The sequence below is a fragment of the Ilyonectria robusta genome (assembly GCF_021365365.1).
Source record: "Ilyonectria robusta strain PMI_751 chromosome Unknown BGZ61scaffold_1, whole genome shotgun sequence".
In the NCBI taxonomy this organism is placed as follows: Eukaryota; Fungi; Ascomycota; class Sordariomycetes; order Hypocreales; family Nectriaceae; genus Ilyonectria; species Ilyonectria robusta.
The window spans coordinates 727,530-749,688 of NW_025764435.1; the positions used below are offsets into that span (position 1 = coordinate 727,530).

The 22,159-nt window shown below is 54.0% G+C and overlaps 9 protein-coding genes across 9 annotated transcripts; 6 read left to right on the plus strand and 3 right to left on the minus strand.

The window, feature by feature from the left end:
- Window positions 1-39: 39 nt before the first annotated feature.
- On the plus strand, window positions 40-828 carry BGZ61DRAFT_488514 (uncharacterized protein; the record flags this gene model as incomplete). Its single annotated transcript, XM_046250119.1, has 2 exons — window positions 40-192; window positions 256-828. The coding sequence occupies 2 exons, from the start codon at window positions 40-42 to the stop codon at window positions 826-828; spliced, it is 726 nt and encodes a 241-aa protein (XP_046111684.1).
- Window positions 829-2,915: 2,087 nt separating this feature from the next.
- Window positions 2,916-4,261, minus strand: BGZ61DRAFT_437243 (uncharacterized protein). The gene has a single exon (XM_046244088.1). It carries the CDS (start codon window positions 3,990-3,992, stop codon window positions 3,483-3,485), a length of 510 nt encoding a protein of 169 aa, XP_046111685.1. The 5' UTR covers window positions 3,993-4,261; the 3' UTR covers window positions 2,916-3,482.
- A 2,112-nt stretch (window positions 4,262-6,373) lies between these two features.
- Window positions 6,374-8,598, plus strand: BGZ61DRAFT_4903 (YT521-B-like domain-containing protein). The gene is made up of 3 exons (XM_046250323.1): window positions 6,374-7,289; window positions 7,342-7,862; window positions 7,919-8,598. Exons 1-3 carry the CDS (start codon window positions 6,476-6,478, stop codon window positions 8,498-8,500), a joined length of 1,917 nt encoding a protein of 638 aa, XP_046111686.1. The 5' UTR covers window positions 6,374-6,475; the 3' UTR covers window positions 8,501-8,598.
- An 882-nt stretch (window positions 8,599-9,480) lies between these two features.
- BGZ61DRAFT_437246 (HSP20-like chaperone) lies at window positions 9,481-10,900 on the plus strand. The gene has a single exon (XM_046244089.1). The coding sequence runs from the start codon at window positions 9,972-9,974 to the stop codon at window positions 10,635-10,637; it is 666 nt and encodes a 221-aa protein (XP_046111687.1). The 5' UTR covers window positions 9,481-9,971; the 3' UTR covers window positions 10,638-10,900.
- Window position 10,901: 1 nt separating this feature from the next.
- Window positions 10,902-12,604, plus strand: BGZ61DRAFT_377570 (Rad51-domain-containing protein). The gene is made up of 3 exons (XM_046242577.1): window positions 10,902-11,279; window positions 11,335-11,482; window positions 11,538-12,604. Exons 1-3 carry the CDS (start codon window positions 11,193-11,195, stop codon window positions 12,347-12,349), a joined length of 1,047 nt encoding a protein of 348 aa, XP_046111688.1. The 5' UTR covers window positions 10,902-11,192; the 3' UTR covers window positions 12,350-12,604.
- Window positions 12,605-12,826: 222 nt separating this feature from the next.
- On the plus strand, window positions 12,827-16,423 carry BGZ61DRAFT_338921 (nucleoporin Nup120/160-domain-containing protein; the record flags this gene model as incomplete). Its single annotated transcript, XM_046239175.1, has 3 exons — window positions 12,827-13,463; window positions 13,515-15,542; window positions 15,591-16,423. 3 exons carry the CDS (start codon window positions 12,827-12,829, stop codon window positions 16,421-16,423), a joined length of 3,498 nt encoding a protein of 1,165 aa, XP_046111689.1.
- A 242-nt stretch (window positions 16,424-16,665) lies between these two features.
- On the minus strand, window positions 16,666-17,826 carry BGZ61DRAFT_470405 (vacuolar protein sorting-associated protein 26-domain-containing protein; the record flags this gene model as incomplete). Its single annotated transcript, XM_046248076.1, has 3 exons — window positions 16,666-16,799; window positions 16,862-17,476; window positions 17,610-17,826. The coding sequence occupies 3 exons, from the start codon at window positions 17,824-17,826 to the stop codon at window positions 16,666-16,668; spliced, it is 966 nt and encodes a 321-aa protein (XP_046111690.1).
- A 1,223-nt stretch (window positions 17,827-19,049) lies between these two features.
- BGZ61DRAFT_525119 (ribosomal protein L6, alpha-beta domain-containing protein) lies at window positions 19,050-19,957 on the plus strand (the record flags this gene model as incomplete). The annotated part of the gene is made up of 4 exons (XM_046252707.1): window positions 19,050-19,095; window positions 19,263-19,310; window positions 19,397-19,830; window positions 19,904-19,957. The coding sequence occupies 4 exons, from the start codon at window positions 19,050-19,052 to the stop codon at window positions 19,955-19,957; spliced, it is 582 nt and encodes a 193-aa protein (XP_046111691.1).
- A 683-nt stretch (window positions 19,958-20,640) lies between these two features.
- On the minus strand, window positions 20,641-21,884 carry BGZ61DRAFT_525120 (uncharacterized protein; the record flags this gene model as incomplete). Its single annotated transcript, XM_046252708.1, has 2 exons — window positions 20,641-20,747; window positions 20,816-21,884. The coding sequence occupies 2 exons, from the start codon at window positions 21,882-21,884 to the stop codon at window positions 20,641-20,643; spliced, it is 1,176 nt and encodes a 391-aa protein (XP_046111692.1).
- Window positions 21,885-22,159: the final 275 nt, after the last annotated feature.

Below are 22,159 nucleotides of genomic sequence, written 5' to 3' on the forward strand. Positions count from 1 at the left end.
CAATACTTGATCTGCAAGGTCAATTTTAGCGACTTGATCATGGGCGGATCCCATATTCTTGTACTTGGGGGCACTGGCCCTGCGGGGATCTGCCTCTTGCGGGAACTACTATATCGCGGATACCCTACTATCGCCTACGCGAGGAACCCGGCCAAGATCCCCGATGATCTGTCGTCCAACCCACTTCTTCAGGTATAACCAGACTAGCGGAAATACTCTTCTAATTGTGGATGTGGCGTTGACACTTGTGTCCAGGTCATCCAGGGTGATATGAGCGATCTCCCGAAGCTCTCGCCAGCCATCGCCCAGGCCAGCGCCATCATCTCGATGCTCGGTCCAAACTCCTTGCGAGCGTCAGACCCGCGGCAGTTTGCCGAGTTTTACTCGCAGAGCATCTTTCCTCTTATGAGAGAGCACTCGGTGAGCCGCATCCTCGCCATGGGAACGCTGTCAATCTGGGAGCCGCAGGACAAGCCCTCATGGATTCGGTGGCTCCTTGTCCTTGTCGTACGAGTAATTGCCCCAACGGCCTACAAAAACATCCTCAATATCGCACACGTGTTTGAGACAGAGGCAACGGGACTTGGTTGGACCGTGTATAGAATTGCAAGAATACCAGGGGGCTGCGACGAATCTAGTTGGCGGAAGGATAGAACGGACGGCGAGACGTTTGTGGGGGGGATGGCACATAACGGCTGGTGTTCTTGGCAGAGGAGGGCTGCTTTGACAAGGTGGCTTGTCGACGCCGTTGAAGGGGGAGCAGATGAGTGGATCGGAAGGATGCCGGCCGTGAGTCGACTGGCGGGGAGTAAGAGTAAACTAGACTGACGGTCTAGGCTGGACAAAGAGCTCCTTCGAGCGATGGCTTTAAAATTAAGGCGATATAGCTCAATGGGCAATGCTTGCTATCTAACAATTTTCAAATTTGGCCCCCATATTTCCTACGAACGATGTACTTGGCAAATCCAACTTCCATTGAGTCACTCCTCTCTAAGATGCAGGTAAAAACGTGACCATATAACGAATATCATACCCGGTTGGAGTTAAAGGAGAAGCTAGGCAGGTCATCGGGAACTTGATCCATTGGGTTGGTTTGGGTAGACTTGGGCGGAGCTTGAAGTCTATCACAGATTTTTGAACCCTTCACAGCTGAACATAAGTGGAGCCTTAAGCAAGGCAGATTCGTTGAATTTGCCACCTCGTAGCTGAAATGCGATGCTAGTTGTGTCCCATTGTGGGAGGATAGGACCCTGAAAATCCCATTACCGGGGCCGCCACTGGACGCGTAGACACTTTAGACTTGATGGTGGGATCGATGGCAACAAAATCGTGGCAACAAAATCGTGGCAACAAAATCGTGGCAACAAGGCAGACAGTTGACATGTGAGATTGCTTAACTGCCGATTGTCATTTTAATTGGAGACAACGTGATAATCGCCATCAACGTACTCATCTGGAGACCCGCATGAATGCGCAGCACACCTAATTGTGACCCTTGTCACTTTGGTATTGAGTTTTTGAGCCAAGACCGGGAAATGCTTGTGACCGGTAAAGCCGGTCCTGGCGGGAATGGCCACTGGACTCATTCCCTATTGAGCCCAGGATCTGTAGATCAATAAACCGCCTGGATCGATAGACCAAGCCACATGGAGAGTTTGATAACTTCATTCTCAGCCACGGCTCGGTGTGTGGGAGGACAGCCCGAAGCTCCTTGGTCTAAGAGTTAGCCAGTGAGCGGACTAGAACATCCTAGCATCACTAAAATTGGATATGAAATTTGCCACTATTGAGAGAGCGATCATGTGGCTGAAGGCAGTGGAAGATGAAGTCTAAAATGGGGATTCTTGATATGCGTGATGACTACACAAGCTGGGCAGGGCGGATGACGGAAGCAGGCAGTATTGTGGGAGGTAGCCTGGCACAAAGTTCTTGGCCACGTACGTTTTCTGCAGATTAATTCCCTGCTGGATGATTGAGTGTCGAAGAATCCAACCAAGCAACCCACTGAGTGGCTGAGGCTCTTGGGCGACGGTAAGTGGCGTTTCCAAGCGAGGAGTTTCAACTTGGGCAATTGTGTGCTGGGGTTGTTCGGGCCTTCAACGTCGGAGGACCGCTGCGGCTTACACCGTTACACGTCGGCGCGCCTTGGCTGATGACGCGACGATCCCCTCACAAGCCACGAAACCCCTGCTTCGAGCTCGGGTTGTGGGCAACAACAAGGACTTGAGCAAACCCCGAGGTCCTGTCGTCAGCGGCAAGTATGGAAAGGCCATTAACAACGTCGGCATGTCGTCATTGCGGGATGTTGGATGGAGGAACAAGCGGGCGAGAGGTTCCCAAAACGGCTACGATCGGCCGGGGCTGTTGAGACCCTTGCTGACAGGACATTGGCTTGAGTGGCAGCAGCGCCAATCACGGCGGCGGTGAATAGCTGCTCTATTGTGGTGCCCAATCGGCTGGTTCCAGGGACACGGCTGTGTCACGCTCTTTCGCTTCCCACACTCAGAACTGGCTTCAATCTTGTGCCTCGCCCCTGTTGTTTATTTCGGTATGTTGGATGGCTCCATCAGGCCGGATTGACAATTCAACCCGACTACGTTGTTGAGTCACTAAGTACTTTTGTTAGAAGGGACCCGGAGCTTTTCATCCGGGCCGGAGTCGACTCCCAGCCCCTTGGGAGGATTTGATTGGCCAAACGGCGCCTCAAGGGGTCTTTTCCAGGGTCCAAGGGTCTCCTCCATGACACGGTTTTGTACTACGCTACTTAGTCCAGATGTAGCAGTCGTACGACAGGGACTCGGAGCGGGAACCGAGGGAGGTGACTGCGATTTGGGAGGTGAGGTGGGATATGAGGAAAGGAGGAGATGAGCCGATGCAGACAACGCCGATGGGTCCCAGCAATGCGATATACCGAGGGCTGCGGGACAAATCACTGCCTCCGATGGATATCGGGGTGGTGCAGGAGGGTGATGCAAGGGAAAGTCCGCTTCAGAAAGCCTGTTGGAGGCAACCAAACCCCATTGTTGACTAGCACTGGGAATGTCGCCCGAGGGACCTGACGAACAACCCAAGCAAGCCCCGACTAAGGACATCGCCCCTCCAATCGGACATTAGTGCCACGGGAGGCTTGGTCCCCGGGCACCTTAGTTAGAACAATTAGGTGGGTGAGTGGCAGGTGAGTGGGGAGGTATCGAGAAGCGGGAAGGGATCGACGAGATGGATGGGCCGGACGTCTCCTCCAAGTTTTGAAGCTCAAGGTGTGGACACGAGAGCCTTCAAGATTGTGTCATCTAGTCTTGGTGGCTTGTGCTTCCGATCCACAGAGGCAGCGGCCGGCCTCTGGGTAAGGGTGTTGATCGACAATCGAAGACCCTGGGCCTACTGTAGGGATGGCGTTTGATGGAGGCTCTTGCGGTGACAAACGTTGGCCGACCAGATTCAGACCTGGGCTAAAAAAGTCATGGACTGGCCTGGACCGACCGCTAGAGAACCGCCACGCTGCCTGCGGGCATACGACTGTAGGTAGTGTCGATGTGCAACCAGGGCCATGGTATCGTCCATCGGGCCGGTGAATTGACTTTCGGCCGTGTAGTGGCGGGCTGGTCGTGTTGTCGATCAGATCTCTGGGACCTCCACTCTCCCCCCTCGGCTATTCCCTGTCTTGACCGGATCCCTGCCTGCTGCAGCTCAGAAGAGCGGCAAGCCATCGTCTCGAACCACTCAGTGGCGACGGGCGCGTGCAGGGCCGGTGCCTGAGAGGGAACCGGCTGCGTGCTGTCGTAGAAGATGGTGTAGTCCCGACCGGACGGAACGGATGACGGGGGAAGATGAAGATGGCAATTGCTAGTCTGCCTTGGACGAGGCGGATGGCGGATGGCGGATGGCGTGGGTAAGAAAGAAATGGAGAGTTCTTGGCTCTCTGGAGGTGCCGCAAGCCAAGAAGGCAGGGGCTTGGTTGCGTCTCTGCGCGCCTGCCTGGTCGTAGTTGGCATCCGGGGCTGGGGGGTTCTTTCCCACTGTCGGTGGTACCTACGCAGGGAAGACGGGCAGTATATCTGATGCGTGTGTGAATCACAAACCGACTTCACCTGAACACAGCAGTAATTCCATCCCGACAACAACAGCAACGACAACAACAACGACGACAACAATAACAAAGCACATGGCCAACCTGTGCATGCGTTCAATCAAGCCAAGAATTTGGTGCGCAATTCAGGGCGTGAAGTGACCAGGGTTCGTGTTCTTGAGCAACGTCGGTGCTTGCAGAATCCGACAGCCCAACCCAACCCACGAGCCCCAGGCCGGTGGCGAAAACATGTCTCAACCTTCGTCCTTGGTTGTGGATGCACCCCTGTTTTGCCCTGCCAGTTTAACGCCGTTTCCAGGGCTGACCTGCGCTGCGGGTACGTACCGCGAGATACCGTCGATCCCTAGGTACGTAGTAAGTCCGCGCATCGTCGTTGGGGATGGTGCCAAGGTAAGTTCTGGTACCTGCAACTTACACTCCGCCACAGACGACGAGCCGGCTGCAGCGCGGAAGACCCTCGAGGAACTAAACAAACCTTGTCCCCATCTGTGGCGAAGAGCAAAACTACATGCATGGAACGAACGGCATTTGGAAGATCTGCTTCGTTTCGGACGGTGGCACCGTGGATCTAATGATGGGTCGTGGACTGGATCCGTCAATGGATCGGTCTATCTTCGAGCAAGGTGACGGCGACGCCACCTCAGAAACCAACCGCCTCGTGTTTGGCTCATCTCACTGCCAGTCGACATCCATTTATTCCTCAATATCTTTCCTGCATTTAGGCCACAGTCCACGCCACAGGATCCCACCTCACCCCCCCACACACCCCCTCCCCCTGGTCCCTGGGCCGGTGTGTGGCTGTCTCTTCCTCCGCGCCGTCCCTCAACCAATCTCTCCTGTCTCGTCCCCATCAACGGACCCCCCGGTTCCTGATGAGCTGTGGCGAGATATCGCCCTAGAGGAGCCACCCTCGTCTGACGGAGACCTCGAATTCTGATCTTGGCTGGGCCGAGTTGGTACTACTGTACCTCGGTGTCTGCCAGGTTTCTCAATGTAGCCCATGTACTGTAACGTCCTCGTCATGTACTGATCTTCGGCCCTTCACCTAACTCTTCACCATCTCTCCACCACCTCCACCTTCTCCTCCGCCACATCTACCAAGCCCACCACGTCTAGTTACGGAGTACCACGCGATCCCAAAACCTCATACCTGCTGACTGGGGATCGTCCACTGTCTTTCCTCATTTACTATGATATGATGGTCCCCAGATCCGCGCCCCTCCGTCCCTGCCATCTGGCCTGGTCTCGAGCTGTCTGATTATCCATTCTCGCCCCCATCTGGCCACTGCAGGAGCCCTAAGCCGCACCCTCCTCTGTCGTTTTGAAAGCCCAGACCCTTGGCCTAGTCCCGTCGGCCCCTGCTTCGCATTGTTCGGCCGCATGGTCTTTGCCTCTCACAGGGCTTTTCTGCAAGACATGGGGTCGATGAATCCCCCATTTCCACCCCTCCAGCACCTGGTAGCTCCATACTTCACTCCTCTTTCGCGTCCGTCTCCAAAACACCTGGAGACTCACCCTCGCGCATAGAACTCTTCGTTTCTCGACCAATTCGCATATTGGGTCTCGGGTCTGCTTTTGGTGCCAGAGCTTTGCACGGTCTGCGTGACTGACCGCTGTCCGATGGGTATTTATTCCCTCTTCAAAGTTCACCGTCTCCGAAACTGTGGCTCAGAACCTCGTTGAACTGGTGTCCCGAGCTCCCGTCCTGGCCCCAAGGCCACCCATGTCCCTGGTTGCACTAAAGAGCACAGCGAGAAGTGTTCTCCTGCCACCTGAAGTGCCCTGGCCCTCCCCCTCCATGTCCTGGCCGTTTGGTCCCTCCTTACGCCTTGTTTCGTCCTTTACCCCTCGACTCCCCCAGGCCCCCGTGGGGCATTAACTGCACGACTTGAGAGCGTCTCCCTGCGTTGAATTGGCGTTTCCGGCTCATTGCCATTTGTCCTGGCGTACGATCCGCAACACACCGCATAACATCTCCAACGCACACGATCCACCAACAACTGCCCCCTCTTTCGTCTCTAGTACCCATCTGACAACAGCTCTCTCGACCCCGGACTTATTTAGCCCTCCCCCTCTCTTCCCGCTCTAAGCTTCGACCAGTCACAGTTCAGTGAACAGGGGCTAGGTAGTTGCTTATGTGAAAATAGCCCTGTCCGCATGTGGCTCCCTCATCCATTAGAGAACAAGAATTTTTCTCCTTATTAAAGACATCTTTGGGTCTGGATATCCTAGACTGTTGGTCTTAGCTCACAAGGCATCGATACTGTCGAAATAGGTACGAGCTCCATGCCATCTTAGCCCCAGCTACAAACGCCTGGAGCTGACTGTGGCCGGATTAATAGCGACACAATCCTCTTTCTACGTTGGGATTTCGACTTGACGACACAAATGGGAGATCTTCCCCTCGCCTCGAGCCCGGACGCCCGACCCAGCGACCAGAGTCAACAGAAGACCGAGGATGCAGAGGGTGAAACGCCAAGTCACGACGAACAACGGATAGCCCTCGGGCATGGGCCTCCTCAGCCTCACCACTACCCCCCAGGACTCCCTTACGCATTTACGCCTCAGTTTGATATGTCTCAGGCTCCTTCAGTACACCGTCCAGGGCCTTACAACATGGGGCAGATGACCAACTCACCTCCCCATGTTGCCTATCGCCCTGGACAGTATCATCATGTCAATCAACAGCCGCAGCAGCGCTACCACCTATCGAACTCTCCGTCCATGATGCAGCATATGCCCCAGTTCATGGGACACCAGACGGTTCAAATGTCTGGTCAAGGATACTATGTCCAGCAGCCACACATGGGCCAGTATTATGAAGGCCATCATCTGCCACAACACCAACCCGGCCCAGCAATCCCTCCGAGACAGGCCATGGCATACTACCCCAACCAAATGATGATGAACCAGCAGTCATCAGCCTATTATTATCCTCCGACCCAATACATACATTCTACCCATGCAATGCCGAATACAATGATGCCCAGCCAGTTTATGCACCCAGCTCCCGCCACGAACGATACTCGAGCCACGTTTCAGTCGACACCAAACAGTGGCGTTCATTCTCCTCCCCCGAATCAGGGGCACGGTAGGCTTTGGAAGCAGCCTCTGGTAAAACCCGAGCTAAGCCATGGCCCAGACGGGACCGAGAGGCGGCAAAGCGCGGTGCGAGGACCGCCGCGGAAGCCACGCCAGAGTGGTGAGGAAATAAACTTCGATGGTCCTTTTTCTCTCAGCTAACTTTGACTTAGGCCATGCAATCTGGGTCGGGAACCTTCCTCCGCAAACCGACCTAATGAGCCTCGTTCACCATATCTGCCAGGAAGCATCAGGATTGGAGTCGCTGTTCCTTATTTCGAAGAGTAACTGTGCATTCGCCAACTTCAAGGATGAGGACACATGTATGGCGGCGCAACAGAAGCTGCACGATTCCAAGTTTCAATCCGTTCGTCTTGTCAGTCGACTTCGAAAGAGCACTGTGGAAGGGGCAACTGGAGTGACGGCCCCGACGGGTCCTGCCGTTGTCATGAATCTGGCCTCGAAGAACGAACAGTCCCTGGATCCTCTTCCCTCAGATGTCGGAAGTTCTAGTCCGGCCGTGGAACAAGTCACGCAACTCCAGCCAAGTCCGCTAGGAGAAGTCGAAACAGCACAGAAGGATAAATTCTTTATTTTAAAGAGCTTGACTGTGGAGGACCTGGAGCTCAGTGTTCGCACAGGAATTTGGGCAACCCAATCTCACAACGAAGAATCATTGAACAACGCGTTCAAGGTAGATGAACATCCTCTTATCGAAACCAAACTATCCCTAACTAACTTCGCCAATAGACAGCCGACAACGTATACCTCGTCTTCTCCGCCAATAAATCGGGCGAATATTTTGGCTACGCACGCATGACGTCACAGATCAATGAAGATCCTGCGGCAGCTATTGAATTCGCACCAAAGACTGCGTCGACAAGCGATCTCGATCTACCGAAAGCGATACCAACCGAGCCAACCGAGCATGCACCCAAAGGGAGGATCATTGATGACTCCGCGAGAGGAACCATATTCTGGGAAGCAGAGCGGGATGAGTCTGATAATCTATCTGACACTGAGAGCATCTCTAGTGACAAGAGCGCTGGTGGTGAAGAGGAGGCGACCAAGACTTGGGGAAAACCATTCAAGCTTGAGTGGCTCTCAACAACCCAGTTGCCATTTTACCGAACAAGAGGACTGCGAAACCCGTGGAATTCGAATCGGGAGGTCAAGATTGCCCGTGATGGTACTGAAATAGAGCCATCGGTTGGGCGTAGATTGATTGGACTATTCAACCGGGTTCAGAGCCCAGGTCCGGCTACGACTGGCATGCAGGTTCCAATGGCAGTGATGCCCAACTTCCCACACATGCGATCTTACGGACAATGACGAACTTCATGGATGGACGATTAGGGCATTCTATAGGTGCTGACGATGGAATTCGTCTTGGACATTCCCTTCCAAGAGTTGCTAATTCAAAGACCCGGCAAGACTGGGGCTATGTGCTGGACATGGTTGGGATGATTATTGGATGAAGAAGTTCTTTGACTGATTAAACCTCAAGTACTTTTTTATAAGCTACGAGCTAGCTAATGCACTCTAGTCCCGTCGCTGGGGACGAATTCTTGCTCATCGTTTGATTTGAGTGGCACAGGGGTCGAATGGATACAGACCCGCTTTCATCTTGGTCTTGGCTCTGGATGACGGCAACTGCTAAACTAGGCGTGTACGTGGTGACCACGAGTGTTTCTTTGATTAGCATCAAGGAAATCGGCCAGAAACAAACTATTATCGTCACGCCTCGCAGGAAATCTGAAATTGATGTACATATGTGTACCACTAGTACTGCAGTAAACTGGGGAGTGTCTGCAACCTTAGACTCCGAGCTTGCAGGCATGCTATAAATAGAGACATTCTAAATACTTCAGAGGCATTCAGTGGTTGGTGTGGCTGGAGATGCTAGTTATAGTAGACCTATATTACTACCGACATCACCCATTAGGTTTTCGGTGAGCATTTACCAGACCATCCGAATGCAATGTGAGAGAGGTGGCAATTATAGCGCGATGTCGATATTGGGTGGTTTTAGCTCCAAACCCGTTCCAGCCAGGGAACGACTTTTCGAGGTTATTCTTTGGAGGAGGGATTCTTTGAAGACGATGTGACGTCATGAATTCGCAGTGAGCAGCAACTTTCATTAGGTAAGCCACACTAGACTCGCGCACGGACCATGATCCTCTCTTGTAGATTCATGCGAGGAATACTGTTGCGACGACGACTTAGGCTGCTCAGGCAATCATCGAAGAACGGTGCGCATCAATACGAACGATCGTGAAAGCTCACTAGCTGCCCAATTAGCTTGAAATTGTTTTCGAGATGAAGAGTTGCGAGTAAGGTAGGTGGTTGTCTGCTCTATCACTCTGGGTTCTAGATTCTGGTACGTGCTGGAATCTTCCACCGACATCCACCAGGTTCGAGCATCAACCAGCATCAGGTAGGACGTGATTTGTGAGTGTACGCGTCAGAATCGCCCTCCCAATCACGTCACTTTTCGTTTGTAAGACCGATTCTGCCTGTATCCTGCCATTCAGGCGAGTTCTAGAAGTTCCGAGTGGAATGCTTCGTGATCATTCCCGAATATGTGCGAAGCCACGATCACCGTCTCCTTTCTCCTTCCTCCAAGTATAAAGCAAGGATTCACATCCTCCAAAGTTGGAAATACTTCTCCATCAGAACACACACAACAATCACACACAAGAGCTTTTACACACTCTCGCAAACCAACTTCTCTTCAACAACTCTCTCCGTCAAACTGAACCACTTCTCCAACAAACCCACTACCCACCACCAAGCAAACACAATGGCTGCCTTCTTCCCCCGCAACTTTTACAACACCGACAACACCTCTTTCACCCCTCTCTTCCGCCTCCTCGATGACTTCGACAACTACTCTCGTCAGGGCCAGAGCGCTCGCCAGACCTCAATCCCCCACTGGCAGCCCAAATTTGATGTCCGCGAGACCAGCACTGCCTACGAGCTCCATGGTGAGCTCCCTGGCGTGAGCAAGGAGAACGTCCACATCGAGTTCACCGAGCCCCAGACGATGCTCATTCGCGGCAAGACTGTTCGCACCTACACCTCTACCACCCCTGCTGCCGCCCCCGTTGAGGAGGCTAGCGAGACCGCCGCCATCACCGAGGACAATGAGGAGCAGCAGCGCCCCCACAGCCCCTACCAAGCGACCGTCGAGGACGAGTTCAAGGATGTCTCTCACGGGTCCGACTCCGAGGCCACCAAGGAGGTCGAGAAGAAGCAGCCTGACGAGGCAGCTGTTGAAAAGACACAGCCCGCCGACAAGGTCAAATACTGGCTTACCGAGCGCAGCGTCGGCGAGTTCGCCCGCAGCTTCAACTTCCCCACCCGGGTCGACCAGGACACCGTCAGTGCCAACTTCCAAGAGGGCATCTTGACCATTGTTGTGCCCAAGGCCAAGAAACACGAGTCCCGACGCATCACCGTCTTCTAAGCGATCAACATTGGATGGCAATTGCCCACCTCAGCACACGGCACTCTGATTAAATTTGCAACGGCATTTGCTTGGACCAGCCAGGGTTTTAATAAATCAGTTTCCTGAGCTCAAGTTGCATGGATCCATGTTTTTGGAATGCGCAGCACATTTCTTTGCGACTCGTTGATAGCTTCTGGGCTCTACACACTCCCTTGTACACTAGCACAAACCATAATAACTACCAAAGAGATTAAATTGAACTAAACAATCCTTTCTTAAATGCAGTGGCATGTTTTCATTATCCACTTGGTTCTTCCAGTATTCATCATGCCATGCACTCTCCGTAAGCGGTGGCAAGCTAAGTGCCTACATGGACCTCACGTGACTTGGCGTACCCTAGTGGCGCTGTTGCCTTCTCCCAAGACGCGTCCACCGCGCTTTCCATCAACACCATCCCCTCAAATCTCAAGCCATCCTTGATTACCAATCCCTCCCTCCCAAAACTTCAGGACATTTAGCATCGTCCCTCTGCACTCTCCCAGGACGCGGAACTCTACCCGTACAGCAGCCACCATGGCCGAGGAGTATGATGAAGCCCAAATGGAAGAGGATGGTGGCCAAACCGGCCCCGGCGCTCCCACACCACTTGGTGCTCTTGAAGTAAGCCATCCCCGGTCTAAATGCTGCAATTGGTACTGACGGTTTGGGGCTTTAGGGCATCGCTGGCTTAACGAAGCGTGATATCCAGCTCATCGTGGATGGAGGATACAACACAGTGGAATCGGTGGCATATACCCCGCGGCGAATGCTGGAACAGATCAAGGGCATATCGGAACAGAAGGCAGGCAAGATCCTGGCCGAGGGTTAGTAATGTCAACTTGACGGTACCCTTTGTGCATGTTGCTGATTTTCTCGAAGCATCCAAGCTCGTCCCGATGGGATTCACCACAGCCACGGAAATGCATCAACGCCGAAGCGAACTGATCTCCATCACGACCGGATCGAAGAATCTAGACACCCTTCTCGCCGGAGGCATTGAGACCGGCTCGGTTACTGAGCTTTTTGGCGAGTTCAGGACGGGAAAGAGTCAGATTTGTCATACCCTCGCTGTTACATGTCAGCTGCCTTTCGATATGGGTGGTGGTGAGGGTAAGTGCATGTATATCGACACCGAGGGCACATTCCGCCCAGTGAGATTGCTTGGTGTCGCCAACCGGTTCGGCCTATCCGGTGAGGAGGTTCTCGACAATGTCGCCTATGCACGTGCCTACAACTCAGACCATCAACTTCAACTTCTCAACCAGGCTGCCGCCATGATGTGCGAGACGAGATTCTCTCTCCTTATCGTGGACAGCGCCACGGCGCTTTACCGTACAGACTTCTGCGGCCGTGGTGAGCTTTCGAACCGACAGACTCATCTTGCCAAATTTATGAGGACACTTCAACGCCTTGCAGACGAGTTTGGCATCGCTGTCGTCATCACCAACCAAGTTGTGGCCCAGGTGGATGGTGGTCCCAGTGCCATGTTCAATCCAGATCCCAAAAAGCCTATCGGTGGCAACATTATCGCCCACGCCAGCACCACCAGAATCAGCTTGAAAAAGGGTCGCGCTGAGACGAGAATTGCCAAGATTTATGATAGCCCATGCCTTCCAGAGAGCGATACTTTGTTTGCCATCGGTGAGAACGGCATCGGTGACCCTGCCCCTAAGGATATGGAGAAGGACTAAGGAATGTTTTGGGAAGTTTGTACGAGGCGACGGCGTATATGATGATGTTAATTTGCATGATTGCAGGCGTTTGTGTACAGATGGGTGCTTTGCCTATCTTTCAACCATGATGCAGAATTGCTGGGCTTGTTGGAGTGAATATGCCCGTTTGGCGAGCGTATTTTCGTAGCTGAGGATGCAGTTAGGCAGTAGAGCATAACTTGCTGTGATCCTTCGGTTTAAATTTATTCAATCCCAAGTAAAAAGTCTTTCAAAGAAGTCGCAAATCGTGGAAACATGCGTCCGTGTGATTCACTCCGTGAATATGAGGCAGAGCTGATTTCCCTTTTGGGTTAGCGCGGGCGCGACTGTGCACTTTCAACTGGGAAATTCTGCCATGCAACGCGACCGCACCTCAGCAACCGACTTGCGCCCATCGCAACCAACCTCAAAGACACGACACCAGCCTTCGCGATCGATCCGCTTTATGGAGGCGAGATGGATTCAGGCGAATCCCAGTATCTCTTCAAAGAGACCCGCTTGAACCTCGAACCTCCAGCCTCGTCATCCATCGTCACGATTCGAGTTCCCGGCAACTCCTCCACCCACGGTCGCAGCCATCGCAAGAACGAGCGCGACAACTCTGTCGAGGACGAGACGACCTTTCGATTAAAGAACTTGGCGGTTGCGTCGTCCATCTACCACCGACAATGGCACGACACGCCTCGCAGCTTTCTCTGGCGGGTCTTGGAGGACGGGACTCTACTCAGCATTCGGGTTGTTGATGTTTGCAAGAAGGCCCAGGCAGCAGATGCGCCTCTGGTTCTGAATTTTCACTTCCCCGTACCCATACAGCCGGGCTGCGTGACATTCTCAGACCCGGAGGAGCATGATTCCCTTTGTGTCTACATCCTGGACCAGTCGAACCAGCTGTACACATTCACCCTGCGGCCTGACCTCTTCAGAAAGCGAGCGGCTATCGATGCTGGGCTTTCTGAGCTCGGAAAGGTCCAGTCGCCGGCGGGACTGGGTTTCAAGCACGCGCACCGGATGGTGGCTGTGACGGCGGAGACTCTCCTCGTGACCGTCAACGACGGCGGCATGATTCGTTTGGACAGGAACAAGTCCCATGTTGGTGAGTTGAGACTGGATTCGGGACGAGGCCCTCGACTAACAGATCTTTCAGCATCGGCTCCCATTTGGAAGGAGTCATTCTTTAACGTCCAGGGATGGGCACAGAACCTTCGCAGCTTGCTCCCATTCCAGGGGAAACACACGATCAAGTACGGCAAAACCAACATGGAATACAGTGCGGCGACAGCAGTACAGGTTTCGTCATTTGGACTGGACGATTGCCTTTTCGCCATCACCGTCTGTCTCGACCACCGAATGCGAATCTGGAACGTAAACGACGGCCAGATTCTGTACACGGGCGACATCCTAAACGCCGAGAGGAACCCACAAGAGATCGGCAAGTGGGCGATTGATCCCACACAAGCTAACCTCGTCCAAATCATCGGACGAAACCGAGGACAGAGAATTTGCGCGACCTTCTCTCCTATCGGTGCTGGAGAGTTCAAGTTCTGGAAGATCATTGCGAAGAACAGCCATTCCATCGTCGTGGAGGACATCTTCCCTAAGAACGCCTTGATTCCTGTGACGCCGTCGTCGTCCGATGTATGGACCCTGGCCGATTTTGTGCTCTCATCACCCGCAGAGAGTGCTATCCAACTATGGACCCTGTGGAAGAATAATATGACCTACCGGGTGCAAAGGCTGGAGGTTGATCGGAAGAACATGGCGCAGTCTTGGGAATATAACTGGGAGGGTGTCTACGTGGATACCCCGACGCAGACGGCAGAGACATCTGGACCTTGCGATCCCACCGATGTCACAGAGAAGTGGCTCCAACTGATCATGAAGCCTGGACGATTCACAAAGGCCACGTTGGAGACGGCCTTGTCAATCTACGAACGGGGATTGGGCGCCACGAAAGAGGTTGGCAAGGGGCGGGGACTGGCTGAATCGATATGTTCTGTTCTAGGATCCACAGCTACGCTGGACCGAGGCGCTGCTGGTGCCATGGACTACGAGCAGTTCCGTGCATCCAGCGAGACTCAGTGGAGAAGGTTCCATCGGCTTTTGATGGAGCTCGACAAGCAACGAGGAGAGGCCATAGGCCTGTCTTTGGACCCCAGCAGCGGCATGACCTGGGTCGTGTGTTCCGACTTCCTCTCGGCCATTAGAGACTGCAGCAGCATCGAGCGGTTGTACCATAACCTATCAGCACCAGAGGAAGATCAGGAGCAGCAAGCCGCTCTGGTGAGCTCAGCCCTGACCTTTGTAGAAGGGCTCCCGGACAACCTCGCCCAGCTCTGCCAATCTGTTCTGCGGCCTGAGGTCTTCGAGGATTCATCAAAGACGGACCTTGAACGGATACAGTACTTCTTTGACAAGTCTGGGTTCTGGCGAGGCATCACGGATGAGGATTGCAACCAGGTTGTTGAGTCTCTGGGCCAAAACTTCAGCACAGTGACCGACAAGCTTTACGCCGACCTCATGAACCTGATTGCAGCACCAGTGGACGCTAAGAGCCGAAATCTCCGCCACCCTCTGACCGAGTTTGGAAGGAAGCTCGTCGTGAAGGCAGTGCAAGAGAGCATCGAGCTGCAGTGGAAAGTCTGCTTCAGTCAACTGGTCCTCCTCGTTCTCATGGAATTTGAGTGTGACCAGGATACGGATGCCCTCCATAACCGTGTCGATATCGGATTCGTTTACAGACAGCTCATCGGTGCTCTACGACGGTTGGAGCTTCTAAAATGGCTCTCCCAGACGGAGATTTCGGGGGTTGTCGTCCGAGAGAAGGGCGAGGGTGCCATCGCCAAGAAGGGAGCTGAGGATATCCAAGTGGTGACGGCCCTCGAGGCCAACGTGGGTCACCTCCTCGGTTTTGCCAACATCAAGAATGAGCCGCTCGCCAACAGCGTCACCGATCTTATCGTCAACCTTTGTGCGCCGGATAGCGATATTGAGGTTTCCCCGTCGCTTATCCAATGCTCTCTGATCAAGCGGGAGAGGGCTGATCTAGCTCTGGACCTTGCTCCCTTCTGCGATCAGAACCCCTTTTCTGTCTACGTGCAGGGTCGTGTAATGTTGTCTCTCAAGGACTTTGGCTCTGCTGCGATTCATTTCAGAAAGGCGGCGATTGGAATGAGTAAGTCAGCAGCCATAACACTTGAAACAATTACTAACAAGTCGCTAGGTACCGAGAATGTTGAGATAGATCGCCATAGTAGTGGCCTTCTTGACGACACCGAGTGGAACCTTCTTAACAACGGCCTCGCCAAATACTACTCTCACATTGTGGCGCTTTACGAGAAGCAGAAGGCGTACTCATATGTGGTTGAATTTGCTAGACTGGCTATGCAATTCCTCAGCTTCAGGCCGGATGCCGCCTTTATGAAGACGGAAATGCAGAGCCGCTTGTTCAATGCTGCTGTAGCAACGTCGCAGTTCGAGCTTGCCCATGCTAGTTTGTTATCGATCAAGGACCAGGCTATGAGGCATTCGAGCCTCCGAAAGCTAGTCGACAAGATGTGCGAGACGTATCACAACATCGAGCTCGTGGCGTTGCCGTTCCCCGGCATGCAACAGGAGGTTGATGACATCCTTGCTCTGAGATCCAAGGCGACCCTAGACGTTATGGACGGATTCCCTTACCACCAGGTTCTCTATTCGTGGAGAATCAAGCACAGCAACTACAGAGGCGCGGCGTCGGTGCTGCTAGATCGCATCCAAAAGCTGCGGTCCGCCGGAGAAGGAGATGAAGTTACTGGGGACGATATCCTTGACACACCCGTGACGAGGCAGTACTTGCTTCTCATCAATGCCCTCAGCTGCGTGGACCCCAAGCAGGCCTGGATATACGACGAACAGACGGCGGGACAGGAGCGAAACGGCGAGACGGCCGGAAAGCGCAAGGTGGTATCATTGGCGGATATCCGGAAGCAGTATCAGGATGAGCTAGATCGGATTGCAGCCATCCACAACAACCAGTTTGGATTTGAGGCGGACGATCTCATGGAAATTGTATGAAGAGGGGAGGAAATCATGTAGACTAAAGGTGTTGCTTCAAAACTCTCACAGGGCGAGATACCTCGGACATGTCATGGGATTCATATGGGATTAATCATTTCTTTGTTTTTGTTACGAAACTCGGGGACTTCCATCACCTGGTCTCCCCATATTTGAACCTAAAACGCCAGGACCGATGCTAGAAAACTTGCAAATAGCTGATAACAACGTACACCATTTACGAACCGCGAGGGGGTGCGATATTAGGCCTGAATTGCGGCTAGCTTATTCTCTGGGGGTGCATGTAGTTGCTGGGTGCCGGCGCCAGTGTTGGGCACAGCGTCAGGGGCCTGGCGGTAAAGGATAATTTCCGACTGCTTGAAGTATCGTCGGGCGTCTGCGACTGTGTGAGGAGGCTGTGTACATAGAGGGGTGGGGATTTGGTGGAGAGGAACTGACCTTCGTCGATGAGGACGAGACTGAGGTAATAGCGGGTGGAGAACTTCTTGTTGACATCACGGAAGGTGGGCGTCAGGTCAAAGCCTCCGAGGAATAGTCGGATGGGAATGGTCTCGCCGCGCGACGGTGAGCCATCCATGATCTCGAAGCGCACCAGGGTCTCGCTCTCATTGTACTGGTTGGGAGCAGCGCCGGTGGTCTCCCTCCGGATGATGGACAGTTCCATGTGCTTAATCTTCAGGCGGACCAGGAGGAAATAGATGCGGCCAACGATGACGTCCTTGAGGTGGTACTTGCTCTTGCTGTACTCGAATTCAATGTGCAGGCAGTCCTCGATGCCGACATCCATCTTGATGCTACTGTTCATCTCCGGGGGGATGCGATAGCTGTAGACCCAGATATCCTTCTCGCGGATGACGTCGGCCATGCGGCGGGAGACGGTGACGCGGACAAAGTAGCGCAGCTTGACGTTGATGCCGTTGTACGACTCGTACTGCTTCTCGACATTCTTGAAGTTGAAGTCGAAGGTCTGCGGGTGTTGCAGCTCGCCGGGGGCAGCGAGTTCTTGGTTGAGGGAGAGGAATTCGTAGTGGTTACCACGGTCGAAGAACATTTCTGGCGATGGAGTCAGTATCGAGGATATCGAAGCAATTGCGGCCGGTGCGTCGCGAGCGGTTTATCGGGCTCAATGGAGGAGGCGGGGGCGCGGATGGATTGCTTCAGGGGCGGCCGGGAAATAGTCGCATACCTATGGTGCCGATGAACTGGACCTTGATGCCGGTGTGCTCCAGTCTCTTGCCATCCTTGGGGCGGACGGTGACGGCGCCCTTGACGGACTCGCCGTCCATGAAGAGCGGCGCCTTCTCGCGGCGGTTCTTGTCGAGCTTGACATCGACCATGGAGCGGTCGTCGGTATCGTCAAGCACGACATCGATGTCGACGGGGGTCGCGAAGAAGTACGACATGGCGGGCGGGCGGGACGGACGGACGAGGAGAGGAGTCGACCGGTGGAGGAGGAGGAGATGCGGAGGGACGGCGGTCGGCGCACAAGTCGAGTGACGCTGGATTGGGACGGACCACGGCGGAGGAGACGCTGGATCGCGAGGTTGGAGGCTGGCGCGGCGCAGGGATGGTGACCTAGTAGGTACGGTAGTGTTCACTGTTTGGCGCTCGCTGACGTATCGACGCCCGGTAGCGACCCACCCGAGCTGTCCGTGAGCCCGCTGGAGCTGGAGGCTGTGCGATAACTACAGCGCAGTGGGGAGCCAGAGGCGAGAGTGAGCTGATGGGTTATGTCGATGCCTAGAGCAACAACCCACGCGAGCGATTACGGGATGACCGGCACAGCAATGAGATGAATACAGAGCTGCAGTAGTCTGTTCCCGGCAACTCAAAAGCCTCCTACACAAGATGCTCCGCTGTTGAGTCGACCTCTAATAGCTGCTTGCTCGTCTAACAGCAATTGCGCAGGGTGCAGAGTGTCTACCATCCGTCTCGTCTATTGGCTGGAGTCCCACCACACCCAAAATCTGCAGCCGTTGGACCAAGCTCTGGAAATCACGTGCGTAGTCACGGTAGCCCGCTTTGGATTGCTTTAATCCATCTGTCTCAGCCCGGGTTCTCGGATCAACACGATGAATAGGATATCCCAGGTTAATTCCCCAGATGATTTCGCCTACAATTGAAAGAAGAGGATAACCAGCTTATCTTGAATTGGTCGAGAACGGCACGTCTTTACAAGGCTGGGAAACCTGCACAAAGACTCTGTTATCAAAGTACATCATCCCTATTCTGATCAAGACATAAATCAATAACGGAGTGGAAAAGAAGGAGCTGAAAAGAGAGGAGAAAATGGAAAACGGACAAGTACCCCGCCAAGAAGGAATAAGAACAAGAAAAGGGCTCCCGGCAATGTGGATTGAACATAGAATCCTTCTCACTAACATCTGGCCCCCATCCTTGGCTCCGTGGGGACCCAATTGGCCGAATCGCATCAGCCACAACGCCACATTGATTCACGGGAAAACATAAACCCACCACAACTCCATATCAACCCCGGCCATCACGTGGTCGCACAAGCCCTACCTCCCGAACTTTCTAGCCCACACGGAATTTGTCAAACAATTCGCGACCGCCGACGACTCCAGATACCCTCAACCCCCGACATCAACACCACACAACCGGCAGGATGAAGTACATTCATTCCCAGGAGCTCCTTGAGATCCCCGAGGGGGGTACGTCACGCCTCCTATTCTCATTTTCGCCCCGGATCGATATCGACGTCCCGAGAATGCTGGCGCCCAACCATCGCACACGGACGTCGAACTTCGAGATGGGCTGCGAACAGGAATATCTCCGCACGCAATTGGAACTTGGATTGCTAACCGGTTTGCGCGTACAGTCAAGGTCGCCATCAAGTCGCGAATTGTCACTGTCGAGGGTCCCCGAGGTACGAAACACCATTCCGCCAGCCCTGGAGCCCGGGGCTGGCCCGCAAAAGACGTGGGACACAATTATCTGACTCGGCGGAAATAGGCAAGCTGGTCAAGGACCTGAGCCACCTGGCTGTGAACTTCACTCTCCCCAAGAAGAACACCATCTCCATCGAGATCCATCACGGCAACCGAAAGAATGTCGCCACCCTCCGCACCGTCCGATCCCTGATCAACAACCTGATGGTCGGTGTCACCAAGGGCTTCAAGTACAAGATGCGATACGTCTACGCCCATTTCCCCATCAACGTCAACCTGTCCAAGAACGCCGAGACCGACCTGTACGAGGTTGAGATCCGAAACTTCATCGGCGAGAAGATCGTTCGCCGCATCGTGATGCAGCCCGGTGTCGAAGTCGAGACCTCCAGCACCCAGAAGGATGAGCTTGTCCTGTTCGGCAACTCCCTCGAGAACGTGTCGCAAAGCGCCGCCGATATCCAGCAGATCTGCCGAGTGCGAAACAAGGATATCCGAAAGGTAGGAACCGACCGACCCCCGCCCCCTCACTATTTTTTTTTCTTCGCCGGGGCCTGACGCTAACAAATGACAGTTCTTGGACGGTCTGTACGTTTCCGAGAAGGGCAACGTCGTTGAGGATGAATAGACGCGGACACGGATCTTGTTTCTTTTGCGTTTCTGGGTCTCAGGAGTGGCGAAGGGTCCATCATTGCATGTCATGTAGCAAAAGGGCTACAAAACAAATACTAAAAGCAACGAGATGATGCCTCTGGTGCCAAAAGTCAATTTCGCACATGTGTGACCTGCGGAGTACACGGGACGTTTAAGCGAGGGTTCAGGGGGGTTTCTGGCGGTAAATCCGTTTTTATCATTTCAATGAGGATGAGCGCGAGCTCCTGAAAAACTACCGCGGTCTTTCGTCTATATGCAGCGCGAAATCAAAGCCCCCACCGGAACCGACACAAGACGTAGACAAGGCAAATTGAAGCGAGCGCAAAATTGGGTTGTGAAATGTCTCTTGGGCAGTGCCCTGTGAGTGATGTCTTCATTTATCAAACTCATCATAATTCTTTCTTCTTCCTTCATCGTTGGTCATTTCCCTTTCCTTCATGACGTTAATCTCTTTAAAAAAGCAACCGAGAAACTCATCAAAACATGTTGAGAAAACGCAGAAAATCAGTCCCGCAGGGCAATTATGTATGTCAAACCAAAGACGCCAGCAGCCCTATGTGTAAAAAGCAATGGATCGAGCTTATATCCAGTGGAGCTCGAGATCCTATGTCGAATGAGGAGACATGTACAGGATGGATGTGTGACGAAAAGCTGCGCTTAAGGTCGCTCCGAGTTGGAGTATGATCTCGCGCGACTTGCGCGGCTCGCCCGACTGTCTCGGGTCCGGCGAGTGCGTTGTGTGCGTCCGCCAGAGCTTGAGCTGCCTGTGGAATTGGTCAGTGACTTGTCACATTTGTAGCGCTGTGTTGATGGGTAGGTTGTGGTGACTTACTGGGACTTGTGTAATCGCTGTATGAGTAATATGAGTCGCTGTACCGCGATGAGCCTCGGGATGAGCGTGAGCCCTTGCTTGCTGGCTTCTTGTCCTTTCGGAGGTTGAGAAGGGCCAGGAGAGTGGCAGCAAGGCCGGCGATGCCAAGCCACTTCTTGCCGCTGGACTCCTTCTTCTTCTCGCGACGAGAACCGGCAGACGAGGGGCCGCCACCGCCGCCGAACCAGCCCTTGTGTGAATCCCTTCGGGAGTGCACCGTGGCGGGCCGGCTTCCATGGCGGGAGTAGCGCTCCTCGACGATGTCGACGCGCTCGCGGCTCTCATCCTTCTTCTTGCCGAAAATGGCGACCCAGAGTCCGCGGACAATGCAGCAGAAGCAGAGAAGCAGCAGGAGAGCGACACCGGCAATGGATCCGATGACAATACCGGCGATAGCTCCGCCACTGAGATTGCTGCCAGTGCCGCCACCGGCGCCAATGGTGTCGCTGTCGCTGGTCGCAGTGGAAGTCGAGGCGGTGGCCGTCTCGGATACCGTATCGCTTCGGACGCCCTCGCTGGTGATGGTGGTGGTACCGGTGACTCGGTACGGGGCAGAGTACTGGGTGGTGACCTTTCCGTTGGAGGTGATGACGACGGTAGTACCATCTTCCATACCAGACTTAGCAGAGCACTGGCCGGTGAAGGCGCACGTCTGCCATCCGGCGCAGCAGATGGTACCACAGGCTTCTTGTGCCGAGTTTTGAGGCACGCAGTCGACGCCCGCAGTGGCCTCGGGGGCAGCGTCCCACAGCGTCATGACGGTGCTGGTGTAAGTCTTCGTCTCGGTCCAGGTGGTGGTGATGGCGCCGACATAGCTGCCCTCGGCGATGCAGGTAGCGACGCTGTCCAAGGTGGTGCAAACTTCGTCTGAATTACAGCAGTACTGGTTATCGGCGCCGCAGTATGAGTCGCAGGCGCGCGGCATGAGATACGAGAAGCCTGCATCGTGGAAGCTGTCACGGGGGTAAGGCTTAGCCGAAGTCAGGCCTGCCGCAGCGAGGAGCAGCAGCGGCCTCGACGAGTAACGCATGGCTGCGGTCGCTCGCTCAATGGCAATCGAATAGAGGGGGCGACTGAATCGAATTCCTCGGGAAAGGTGAGAGTTTTGTTGTCTTAGGCCTCGTGTTCTGGGGCCTCGTGTCTCACTCAGCAGCTCCGGAATGCGGGAACAAGTGGGCTTGGGCGACGGGAGCGGTGAGATGAGCTGCAAATACGAGGGCTGTTGGTACCCAAAGTTGTCGCTGGCGGGGTGGTTGCTGCGAGGATCTGCGAAGGTTTCGAAATGGGCGCGAAGAAACCAACAAT